A 12684-nucleotide genomic window follows, 5' to 3' on the forward strand; every position below is an offset into this window, starting at 1 on the left:
TCATTAGAATCCCAATGACCAGATCAGGTGGGCTTGTGCAGTGTTTAAACAGTCATTTTACCTGTGGCTTCAATCTCAGCTCTCTGCATGTGTGAGACCCTCAGGAAATTGCTTCGCCAATTGTCACCCACTCATTTAAAGTCAGATCTTTGGGAAGAGGGGAAAGAAACTGAAATGAGACCTTAGGGCAACACAGATTCTATTGACTGAGTCTTTGGGGGGCCACGGACAGGTGCCTGATGAACTTCAAATCATATCCTTTAAATTTCTAAAACTTTTATGAATTCATGCATAAATTACAGTGCAGTTTGCATACCAAAGAGAGATGATCTTTCTTCTTAAAGCAGATGTTTCTCGAATTAAACACACACACACATACACAAAGAAAAACTTTAGTTACCAATCCCTGAAGAGATTTTGATTAAACCATAGTGAGGTGAAAGATTAAAAAGTAGATATTAAGTCTTAGCTCTCCTCAAGGGTAATTCCACAGAGTCCTGTACGAATAGGTATTTTTTTTTTTTTTGGAGTGAAGTCCTTTTCTAAGGGTGAGCATTAACAAGGAAGGCTTGCAAAGCCCACAGGCCCAATTTAGACCCCAAATGAAACGGGGAAGCTCATGTCAACAGGGAGACTTCACAGCAGTTCCTTTTAGCTTCAGGAATGCCTAGAAGGACAAAGGAACTCACCCAACCATAAAACCTTTCCAGTCTTCTCTGGAGAAAAAGGTGAAAAAGAAAAGCAAATCTAAAATAGTCTTATTGGGGGATGGGGGTGCTGTTGCTAAAAAGAAGTTTAATGATTGAAATAAATTTTAGCAACATGCGAGAGTTGGGAATACATGAAGGAAAAAGGGCAGTGCAAAGGGAGGGGGAAACAGAAGTCAGGGAATCAAACCATCTGCCCACAGAATTACCTCTTTGATTCCAAGGCCTAATGTTTAAGCTGTACTTTTTGACCTTATGTTTCAAATATTCCTAGGCCACACCAGGCTGCAGCTTGGGAACTAGTTAACCCCAGTGACTTCAGTCTGGAACCAACAGAACTGAGATGATTTATGTCCTGGGGTGCACATAAAGGAAACCACCTGTATCATGGATCTCCCCCCAAGAATCTTATCATGTATTTATCAGATTTGGATCTCTGTGGCCTTATCTTAGCAGCTCCTCCTTTCCTTGTGCCAAGATCTCTTCTGTGAGAGCTTTAAAAATAAAAGTAGAACAGCAACGCATACCCACTTTTTAAAGTCTTCAAAATGTAAATTATCGAATTTCTCATGAGCTCATATGTCACTTCTTCCGGAGGGCCTTTGATTCCCACCCCCCAACCTCATCTGCATTGCATTTCAGTAGCCTCTAACCCCTTCTAAACACCCCCAGGAGTGAGTCTTGTGGTATTTACACAGAGTAGGCATCCAGTGCAGCTTTGCTGAAGGGAACTTGACTCATTCTCATTCTGGGAGCATGACACAGTGATCTGTCTCTCAGCTGTGGGCAACAGAGAACTCTTCTGCAGCCAGACCACATGGGCTCACATGATTCTCCAGGTGCTTCGAAACAGAGTAGTGGAACAAAGCACTGTTTTTAAGCAACTTTATTCTAACAATACAGTTTTCATTTTTGATTGACATACAATACAGGTCTTAGTGCAGGTGAGGCTAGCATCAATGTGTGAAATACTTCATATTTTATTTATAAAAGGCTTTAGATATTCAAGGATTCATGTGCAGAACATTGCTCTGAATATATTTTTGACACCCTGCTAAATACTCAATCCAAGATAAAGTATGGGAGATTTTATTTTATAAAACAATGACCAAATTTTTCCAGAATCTATTTCAAGGATTGTATAATATCTTGAATTAGAGGGAAAAATTCTATCAATATTTTCTTTTTAAAGTATATGGAAATCACTACCTATTTTTGTATCTACCACTAGATTTCTATTGTATTTTTCAGTTCTTTCATATGCTTATTTCTGAAAGATGGTGATTATACTTATTTAATTGGTCATTCATAAGCACCACTAATATCAATAGAAAACATCAGGAAAAAATTATACTTGAGCATATTTCTTGGGCATATTTCATGCTGGCTTTAAAGCCATCTTGACTTAAACATAAAATGTCTAGACCTATTTATATAAACTTAGCTTTTCTGCCTTCATCCTCCCCCATCCTCCAAGACACTTTCAATCCTCACATTTTTCTGACTCTCCTATCTGGAATGCTGCAACAAAACACCTTTTGTACAATTCTTTAAGGGTAAACAATCTCCAAGTAGGGATAGTGTTCAACTGTCATTTTACTTCCATTTTATGCTTTCACTTCTGGCCTGTTGACATAGGATGTCCAATGAATTCTTCTGTCTTCCAGAACATCTAAAATTTTGTCTCTACCCCTTCTATAGATTTTCTCTTGCAAGTGTAGGGGACACAGAAAATATAGTAGGAAGAGGATTGGGGAGGGGGTTTGTATAGAGACATACTGTTAACGTACAATTTAAGTTTTGATGTGGGCCTTAAGTTATTGTCTATAGAAAAAATATAGAAAATGAGACACACTTCATATCCCTGCAATGATACATCTTAAGAAATAGCTCCCTTTGATCAAGAAAGTTGTTCTTTAGGAAACTGTAGATCATGAAGGTGAATTCAGAGACACTCAAACTGAGCAGTGTACTCTTATTTCCAAGTGACCTTCACTTCAGCACTTCTCTTCTTGGGTTCATGAACAATAATTTTCGGATTTGTGAAGAGGCAATATATGAAAAATAAAAACTTGTGCATACTTAGAATCACTTTTGCAGGCTCTACTGAAATAATCATAGATGAAATCTTTCTAGAATATGCATATCTCCTGGGGTTTCAGTAGAGCACGGAGAAAATGGGTATAATTCGGATAAAACAGGAATTGGGAAAATGCTGGTATTTCAAACTGGGTGATGGAAACTTGGATTTGATATACTAAAACTCTTTATTTTTACATATATTTGAAAATTTCTCTAATTCTAAAAAGATAAAAAGGTTAAAATTGATTAATAAGCTTGTCTTTTCTAGTATAAATTTTCAGTATCTATGGAATAGTTCTATTTTAGCTCACTTACTATTGGTACGAACTCCATTTTTCCTTTTTCCCTTCCAAGAGATTTCATGTTCTGTTCAAAGGGAAGGGTATAATCTTATAATACATGTAGAACCATATATAATCATGTATAGTCATTTCATAACAGAAATTACCCTTAATATGGACCCCCCCACACAAATTTTATAGTAATGAAAAGGGTGCTTATTATGTAAAAGCATGAGCTGATGTGAATTTCAACTGTTGAGTTTCCACATCATAAGTCTCCTGAAAAATCTTACTCCTAAAGCACCAGGCCCATTCAAAATTATTTTGAAAAGGTGGTTGTACTCAGTATCTATTTTGAATATGCATAAGAAACATGCTAATCTTATAGTTGGAATAAAAATACAATTATAATCAGCATTTAATTACGAGCCCCAGGCCAACATTTTCCCTATATTCTCTCTTCAGATCAATAAAAGTAAAATGAAGTTACCATCATTTAGATTGAGTGTAGTCGTGGGAAGCTAAACACCAATGGTACACGAGTGGATCCAGAACTTGAAACGCAGCCTGTCCAAATGCAAAGCCCATTTGATAACACACTGTATGTTTGTGTGCATGTATAGTTTCCAAAGGATTAAAAAAATATCATCATCACAAAAAGACCCGAGAATACTGTATTCAGCAAATTTGAGGTCTGAGTTTACATAAATAGGTTATGGTCTTAATGACATCATATCCTTAGTTTAATTATACTTCATATGTCTCTTCCTAGAGAGGTGCCCCAAAGGCTCTTGTCCCAAGTAGAAGATTGAAGCCTTTTCTTCTTCTGCTGGACTCCACTATACACATTAGGGGAAAGACAACCAATGATGCTCACACAATGGTGAATTCTCAAGCAAATAGTGTAGGTAGGGGGAGACGATTATGAGATATCCTAAAGAGATAAAATAATCTCTCACTTTTATTATTGTTCCTAATGTTTTTAGTGGGTATGGTACATGGAAGGAATACACTCTATGGTCGGTAGTGTAAACATAAAAAGAAATGTATTTGAATATCTTTTAAAATATTTCAAATTTTTATTAAATATTTTTATTCAGTTTTAAGATCACAGTTAAAGTACTTTAGCATGTTATACACATGACTTACATGTGCAATTTTTAGAAATATCAAATTAGGTATAAGATTTTGAAGAAAGAAATTATATAAATGTGTATATTGACTTTTACTACACATACATCTAAGAAAGCAATAATTCTGTTGTACCATTAAGTGGAAATCATTTATTACATGGCATGTTTACACCAACTCTAAAGAGAACCAAGCCAATTTCTGAAAGCAAAAAAATGAGCGATTCAGTCATGCTGAAACTGTCAACAGACTTAAGACCTGGTGGTCAAATGAAAGTATGGTTAATTTATGACATGTAAGTAAGCAATTCAAACCTATGAGAAAAGTTCATAATCTGGTATGTGGAATCTCAGGCAGTTTTTATTCTTTTTGACAAATTCCTGAGAGGAAGAGATGTGGTTAGTACTAAAGAAATGCAAGGGTGGGGGTGGGGGGGGGGAAGAAAAATGCTGCTGAGCAAGTTAGTGAGCTGTAGATGGCAAACCTTCCCTACCCTCAGTTCTGCCGCTTTTAGAGCCGAGGCACTAATGTGAGGTGTCAGGGGACATGAGCTCATTCCTCTAGTGGGTCAAAAAGAGTCAGTGATAATTCATGAAGCATGCTTGTCTCTGTTTTAGGTAAGAGCTTGTGAGGTAAGATTTGCATTGTGGGCAGAAGGGTTTGGAGGCATTCAATTAGATCCTTGATACTCAGTAACCAGTTCTGGCCCAAGTTGTCAGGAAATCTTTGGAAGGAGTAATAATGTTCGAGATAAGTTCTGTGCATAAAAATCAGTTTGAGGGCATCATCATTTTTGACCACTGACTGCCAAAAAACCAAAAACAAACAATCAAAACCAAAACCAAAAAGACATCCAAAACCCAGTGGCCAAAGAACTTTTAACTAAAAGGTTCTGTCTCTCAATGTATGTTGGTATAAATCATACCAACACAGATGAAATTTGGCCAGAAGAAACTTTTTTTTTTTTTTACAAAAGGAAAATGTATACATATTTGAAGAAAATGGTAGCACAGGAAGATGGGAGATGTCTACAGAAATCAAATATGTCTGTTTTGTTATTCACTCTTCTGCTGCTTCTTTGTTCAGAAATGTAAGATAATGTCCTTAGCAAAAAGGACAAAAGTCATCTAATATGTGGTATAATAAACTTAGCTATCACTATCAATTTTTTAAAGCAAAACAGCCCATCAAACCCTGAATACTTCACCAGACACATCTGGTAAGATGAACTGAATAACTGCTTCTTTTTTTAGTATATGTTATGCTGTTAGTCAATATAAATATGACAATTTTTAAAAAATCCTAAAACTCAAAAAAAATGAACTCCAAATCTAATTCTTTGGGAATGCCTGCATAAACAATGCAACATCTAATTAGCAATTAGTATATTTTGCATAAGGTGCAAAACAAAGAGCTATGTGGGGAAAAGCTAAATTTTCACTTTCACCTAGCAGTCACTCTGAATACTTTATAGGTCAAATGTAATAGCATTTGCTTCTACTGCCCATTTTCAGCAATACATTGTTCTCTCTGGAGAAGGCGGTTTGTGAAGTCAAAACACTGCAGTGGAAAATAGTGGCACTGAAGGTAGAAGCAAAAAAAAAAGACAAACTTTTGAAACAGGACTTACTGAAATTAACTTTTAAAGCCGAGGTAGCCCATTAGGATTGGCCTTACATGAGGGCTCTGTGGAGTAGTGCAATCAGAGGTGAATCTCCTCAACAGCATCATATACACCCCAATATTCCCTTCACAAATGATGGCTTCAGGCCTCCAGATTTCCTTCCTTGTCCCCGATGCTGCGGTTGGTGCTTCTCTTTTGTCAAATGGATGCTGTCCTCCAGCTTCTAGCTGCTGGTCTTCAGAACACTTAGCTTCATACAGTAGTTTAGCAGGCAGCATGGTCCCACTGCTTCACATTAACGCCAAATGCCAAGCTTGGAACAGAGCTAGTAGGTACTCCTTACCCCACCCACCCTATAAACAAAACGTCACTCAGTTTTCAGCTAATTCCTGTTCCATAGCAATTCATAATTTGTTAAAGATTTGACATAGGTACAAACACTTCCATACATTGAGCCAAAGACAGCAGAGTGCAAACACATTTTTATGACTTAGAGTAGCATCTGACTTAATAAGAAAAGGACAGGGAGAAGACGTCGAATTCTAAACAACCAGACCAGTTCAGATGCGCCTTTTTTCCCCATAGTGTTCCAACTATTTTTCTCTCCACTAATTATAATGTCAGGAACCAGAATAACAATGATAGCATGGGAATTACTTCGGCATGGCATTGGGGCATCATCTTGATAGAATTAAATTATTTCTGGCATTTGTGGGAAATGGGCTGTCATAATTACAATAGTATAATTTTATCTTCAAAAAAGAATTTACTGAAGAGTTTTGATCTAAAATCTGGGAATTGACCTAATTTGTGGACAAGAACCTGTACTTCCAATGTGGCTGTGGGACATTTTCCTTTTCCTGATCTCGAATACAGTACCCAAACAAATAAAAACTTCAAGGATGTCTTACAGTATTTTTTTTCTTTCACTCAGCTTCTTAGGGCTGCAGTTTCAGTTACTATAATATACTCTACACACTTCAAAATTACATAGGAAATACCAGAATAACTAAATAAATAAAAAGCTAGAGAAAACTGGAACAGTACTACGTCTCCATCTGAGACGAAATATTCCACTTCCAGCATTGCAGAGAAGGGCTAGGACAATTTTTTTTTTTTCCAAAAGATTTATATACAGGTTTGAATCCAGAAATTAAGGTTAAAAGCATAAATATTGATAATTTCAACTAAATTCAGAATGGTTTCAGAAAGATATGATACAACGATTTAGAATAAAACAAAGCAGAAGAGCATCATATTTTGGTTTGCTTGAGATATACATAAGGTGCAACAACTTTTTTCTTGAGGATGCTGTGGGACAGATGTTAGTGTAGATGGTGTTTGCTGGCAGATTAAAGTACATACCATAGCAATATGATTTTCCAAAATAAAGAAGAATGTGAAAATGATAATGCGGGGGGCACTACATACTGGTCTGAAATACTTGTGCTGACAAATGTTACCTGAAAATACCAACACCCCTCTCCAACAGATTAAGGGCATGAGAAGCACTACCACTGAAATCAAAACCTCTCAGAAAAACAAGGCAAGTGCCTAAAGAACTATAAAGCTTTGCAGGATTTCTGCTACTCTCAGTGCCTAACCGCTTAAAAATTAAGCATTTCTACAAAAAGGTTTGTTTTAAAGTATTTGAAAACAGTCATATCCAGGAAGTTGTCTCCCCTCCCCCACCCCTGCCTAAGGGAAAAGCCACTGAGGTTTTAGGAAAAGCAGATCAAGTAAGATATTAATCACATAGAAAAAAGTAATCATCTGTTTTGCTTCTTTTTAAAAAAAGGTCCCATGAATATACAGCAATCTCTTAAGGAACTCTAGTGAAATGTAATCGGAGGACTGAAGGAGGGTGCTCTGGCAAGACTAGATCTATTCTAATGTGTTCTATAGAGTGACAAGTTAGTACCATTGTCAAGATGCATGTTCTGCACCACACAACTTTTGTTGTTGGTTTTGTCATTTTATTTTTTGGATTTCAGCTACTCATAATTTTTAAATCACTGCTAGCAAGTGGTCCAAAACTCCAACAGCCACCATCAGGACCCAGCAATTTTCAAACATTCACTTTTTGTTTTGAAATTTAGAAAATATTAATAAAACTGTATCATAGTAAAAACAGTATGCTAAAATCTGGGATTATTCCCTTGATGTTTCTAGGTGAATGGGGGTAAGCTATAACCACGGATAAATCTTCTACTAATTCCTGCCTCCTCCATCTCCACAATGAAGATGCAATTTTGAGAACATCATTGCAATGCTCTGCTGCCCTCTTTCCTGCTTTGAAAAAAAAAAAAGAGAGAGAGTACAAACCCTCTTCAGTTTTTCCAATCCTGTTAGTTTATGTTGTACATATTTTCCAGCACCGAAACTGAAGTAATATCTACAACCATGAGAAGCTAAACCTAGTCAATATTAATAGAGTCATTTTTATATGGCTATTAGGTCAAATTACAATTAGAAAAAAAAGTCATCATTACAATTCAGTCAAGTATAAATAAGAAAGCTAGATAAAACCATGTAAACTGTCACCATTTAGAGATCTAACTCAAAAGCTTCAAACTCGAACTAGAACTATCAAAACTCCACCAGTTTGAAAACCTTTAAAAATTATTGCTGGAATCCAATAATCAAAATTTGGTAGTTTGTGCTGCGATGCAAAAGTGGGGAAATACTTTGTGCTATGGAACAAATACCCTGTAAAATCTGTAGCCTCAGACTAATTTTGATTTATCACTTTGCATCTGTTGCTAGGAAACAAGACACTGTGAACGTCAGGTGGTTAAGTCAATATGTTCAATGTTCTAAGCCAGTTAATCCACTTGGCACTGGCATATGTAATGGTTGGTTTTATGTTTAAAAGCAACAAAACACAAAAAGGAAACAGAACTTGCAGGTGGATCTATGACTGAGAGGCCCACCTCAGGTATACCTCCCCTATCATGTACTCAATACCTCTTGAACAGCAAGCTTGAAATGACTCTAAAAACCTGCAGTGCCAATTAAGTTGTGCATAGCAATTACAACATGTCCAGTCTGTCTGTGATGGATGTGAAAGGTCTGTAGCTCCAAGTCCACATGAAGTGAATGTCTTCAATGTGTTTAGAATAGTGAAGTAATACTAAGGTCACTTCTGAATAATATTTTTGTCTTTTTTTGTTTGTTTGTTTGTATGAACGATTCATTGGTCACTTAGACCCCTGTGTAAAAATAAAAGAATCCTCAAGGCATGAAAACATCAGTAATCTGTAATCTGCAGGACTCTTCCCCTGTCTGGGAAAATATTTGCCACAATTTGCCCCAAGCAAATTCTTCTTGGTCACTCAAGGTTAAGAAAAAAATTCAGATTGTAAGAATTGTAATTTTCTCTCTCTCTCTCTCTCTCTCTCTCTCTCTCTCTCTCTCTCTCACTCTCTCTCTCACTCTCTTTTTGCCAGCAAACTATCACTCTGGTGGCAAATATAAAAGTGCAGAATATATGGACCACGAGGCCGAGCATACACCGCTAACAATGGTACATCTGCCTGCCCATGCTGCTTGGGAGTCTCTGGAACAGGCTTTTTAATATTTATTCTACAATATAAATGTAGGTATAACCTATTATATAAACCATCTTAGAACTTAAATCTCCATGTACAAAAAAGACTAAGAATATCTAATAATAACTAGTGCAGTGCGTCAGTTTTTTTTTTTTTGTTTTTTGTTTTGTTTTGAAAGAATAACTAGGTAATATATGAAACTAGTTTCACACTCTCTGGTTGGTAAAAGAGATGCTGGATGAGCTACAGTAAAGGCAGTCTTTTACCAAGTCACCACCTATTACTGTCAAAAGCCTTCAATGGAAAGCAAAGCTCCAGGATCATTCTGTTTCTGTTCAGTATCAGATAACATCACCCTTAAAGATTCTGGGTTCCAAAAGAACAAACTGGCCCAGGATGCTAACTTCTGCTTCAAGTGAGTCTGGGCTGTGTAGGGCAACAAGCACTTGTTTGCAGTCTATATTTTCCACCACATGGACTCACTAGCATCCCTTGGTAAAGACAAGGCTAGGGTAGTAGGTAAAGCACAATGTTTTACAATTAAAGGGCGCTTCACTGGTCAGCGCAAGAAATAAGTACAGGAGCCTGTGGCATTTCTTTTGGCTGTCCATCATGGGTGAGCGGAGTCGACCTCTGACCTCTGTAAAACAAGAAGGAAAAAATTACTTATTCAGGGTATATTATCTGTGAAAGGAGAGGATGATGAATAATAAAAACTTTCCAGTATCTCAATAGCTGCTATTCTTACTTATGTCATTTAATTAAAACCAATTTTGTCCTTAGAATTTTCTCTTCCTTTCTTTCCCTCTTTCTTTTCTCCTTACAGTCCTAAAATTTCTTATCTCAATTTCCCTTTGGCCCCAAATAACTAACTACTTCCATTTTGTAGAGATGACACTGAAACTCCCACAAATTTGAGGCAACTCACTAAGAGGCGGTAATTTTTCATTCAAGGACTGATGTTCTGGGATAACACTCTTTCTCTTGATCCATAGATAGTAAAAGTGACACATTCCTGTAGTAATCAGCAACCTCCAGGCTCATTTCGTAAGATCCATTGTAATACACTCAATTTAAAACTGAAGGCCAATAAAAGCAATGACTTTAGAAAAGGAAGAGAGATGGACTATGACTTTAAAAAAAAAAGGAACAAAATAAATAATGAATGAAGAAAAAGGAGAAACCTCTTATATAAAAGAAGCCTCTCAAGTACATGGAGAGAGAGAAGTACAAGGGAAGGAAGCAAGTACTGATTCTGGATTTTGGCTGTAAGAAAATCTAGCCTACCTGGACCCAAATTGATATATGTAGGGAGAACTCCATACAAGACTAGAAAATTCATAGAAATTTTCATCATTTTGATTGGAACTGTGTAGAAAATAGCTGATTTTCATTCATCGTTCGTATAATTAGTAGTTAAAAAATACAAATTATTTCATGGTTATGAGAAAACTATTCAAAATTCCTGGCAATTTCTACAGAGCCTCTCATTTTACGATAGGATTAGGGCCTCCTGACATTTGCCCACAGGCCTATCAAGCCCAGACAATGCAAACTCCTGGCTCTGTCTCCTATACCAGTCTGTGGTACGTGACCCTGCATGGAAGATAGGTGGGGAAGCAGCAATGTTTTCACTGGTTTGACCTTTCAGTATAGTACTCTCCTTCAGAGTATGTAGAACAAAAGGGGCTATTTTAAGAATCAGGTAATATTTGCTCCATAACTGTATCCAGGTTTCACTTGATGTACAAAAAAGGAAAACAATTAGATAAATCACAACATTTGGGGCTTTCTGAATCCAACGATTTCTGAATAGTACAAGATATTTAGGATTTCAGAAAAACAAAACATGTGTTAGAATCAAACCTCTGGATTAATCTGTTCATTCAAGTATGGCTGCTGTAAGCACCAACTGTTCAATATGTTCAGCTTTTTCTGCAAGAAAGATGAAACTAAAATGCTATTGTTTACCTTTAAGATCATGTAATAACAAACATTTCAGAAGTATTTTAGTAAGTACCGGAAAAGGAAAAAAGTGAAAGATGAAAAGTACAATGTAAAGAAAAAAGGGCAAGAAGGAGAGAGGTTGGGGTGAAGCTCAGCTCAATCAATGGAAAAAGGAAAGGAGTCAGGATTGGAGCAGCGCTGCAGCTAACGGATGGCATCTAGGACATGACTGAAGTCTGCTCACGCCACATGCTAGAGGAAATGGAGCACAGGATCTGGAGTTCAAGACCTCACTGCAAATCATGACTCAGCTGTGAATCAGCTCTGTGCTCTTGACAAGTTCATTAACCATCTGCACTAACATTAAAATCGGACTAATAAGATAGTCCTGGGAGGGCTGGTTTAAGAATGATATTTAATGAGCTTTCTTCCTTGAAAACACCTAATAAATAAATAATCTCTCAACAAAGGTTTGCCCAACCCCCTATTTCCTGTATTTTATAAAATTGGTCTAAAGTGGGTTTCAAAACTCAACATTAGATTTTTCCTGGCAAGCATACAGGTAATGTATTTCTACACCTAGTTCTGTGGGCTACCCACCCTGTGAATTAGGAATCCAGGTTAAGTAATAATTAAATAATTAAGTAATAATTAAATGGTGTGCAACTCAGCTACAATTACATTAAGCCTAGACATAGAAGATTGGCTGGTTGGTCTGTTTTAGCAAAAAAAGGGCCAAAGTTACAACTGGGATTTCTTAGGATGATCTTTCTAGATATTAAGAACTCTAACCATTTGTTAGGTTGATGGTAAATTTCTAGTAATCATTTTTATCCTTTTTAATGGGAAGTTAACAACAACAAAAATAACCTTTACCTCTATTTTCATCATTATATCTATGCCTGCTACCTAACTTTGTCAGTTAGACTTCAAGAACGACCTCATTTGTTCATTCACCCATTGGTGTAAGAGAAGCTGTCTAAGCAAGCTGGAGCATGAAGAATAAAACCGGTGCTTTCCTTTCAAAATATACTGAAACGAGACAGAAGCATCAACAAATAATTGCAACCCAATGTGGCAGCTGTTCTCAGGCAGGAAGTACACAGAGTGAGCGGCAGCATGGAAGATGCAGCAGGAGCAGCAGGCAGGCTGAGAGAAGAGGACCAGGCGTGGGAGGTGGAAGGAGCAGCAGCCGTTCACCTGAGAGGAGGATGTACAAAGGCAAGAACTTGGCTAATCTGGAAAGGAGCAAGAGTGTGTGTTAATGCAGGGCAGGGTGTAGAGGCACTAGAGAGATGAGAATGGAAAGGCTTGTTTCTGCTTTCTACTTTTAAAAACTGGGAATCATGGAAGGCTGGTTA

At 37.0% G+C, this 12684-nt stretch overlaps 1 protein-coding gene across 9 annotated transcripts in view; it reads right to left on the minus strand.

The window, feature by feature from the left end:
• Nucleotides 1–4338: 4338 nt before the first annotated feature.
• The window catches only part of Bbx (BBX high mobility group box domain containing), a 285419-nt gene continuing 277073 nt past the window's right edge, over nt 4339–12684 (minus strand). For all 9 annotated transcript variants that reach the window (XM_046464037.2, XM_046464036.2, XM_046464035.2 and 6 more), the window contains one exon: nt 4339–10016. In XM_046464037.2, the coding sequence (XP_046319993.1) occupies nt 9929–10016 (88 nt within the window). In that variant the 3' untranslated portion in view covers nt 4339–9928. The remainder of the gene's footprint in view (nt 10017–12684) is intronic.

Source organism: Marmota monax, unplaced genomic scaffold (assembly GCF_021218885.2).
Source record: "Marmota monax isolate L192 unplaced genomic scaffold, Marmota_monax_Labrador192_F-V1.1 WCK01_AAM20220418_F8-fsc00156, whole genome shotgun sequence".
Taxonomy (NCBI): domain Eukaryota; kingdom Metazoa; phylum Chordata; class Mammalia; order Rodentia; family Sciuridae; genus Marmota; species Marmota monax.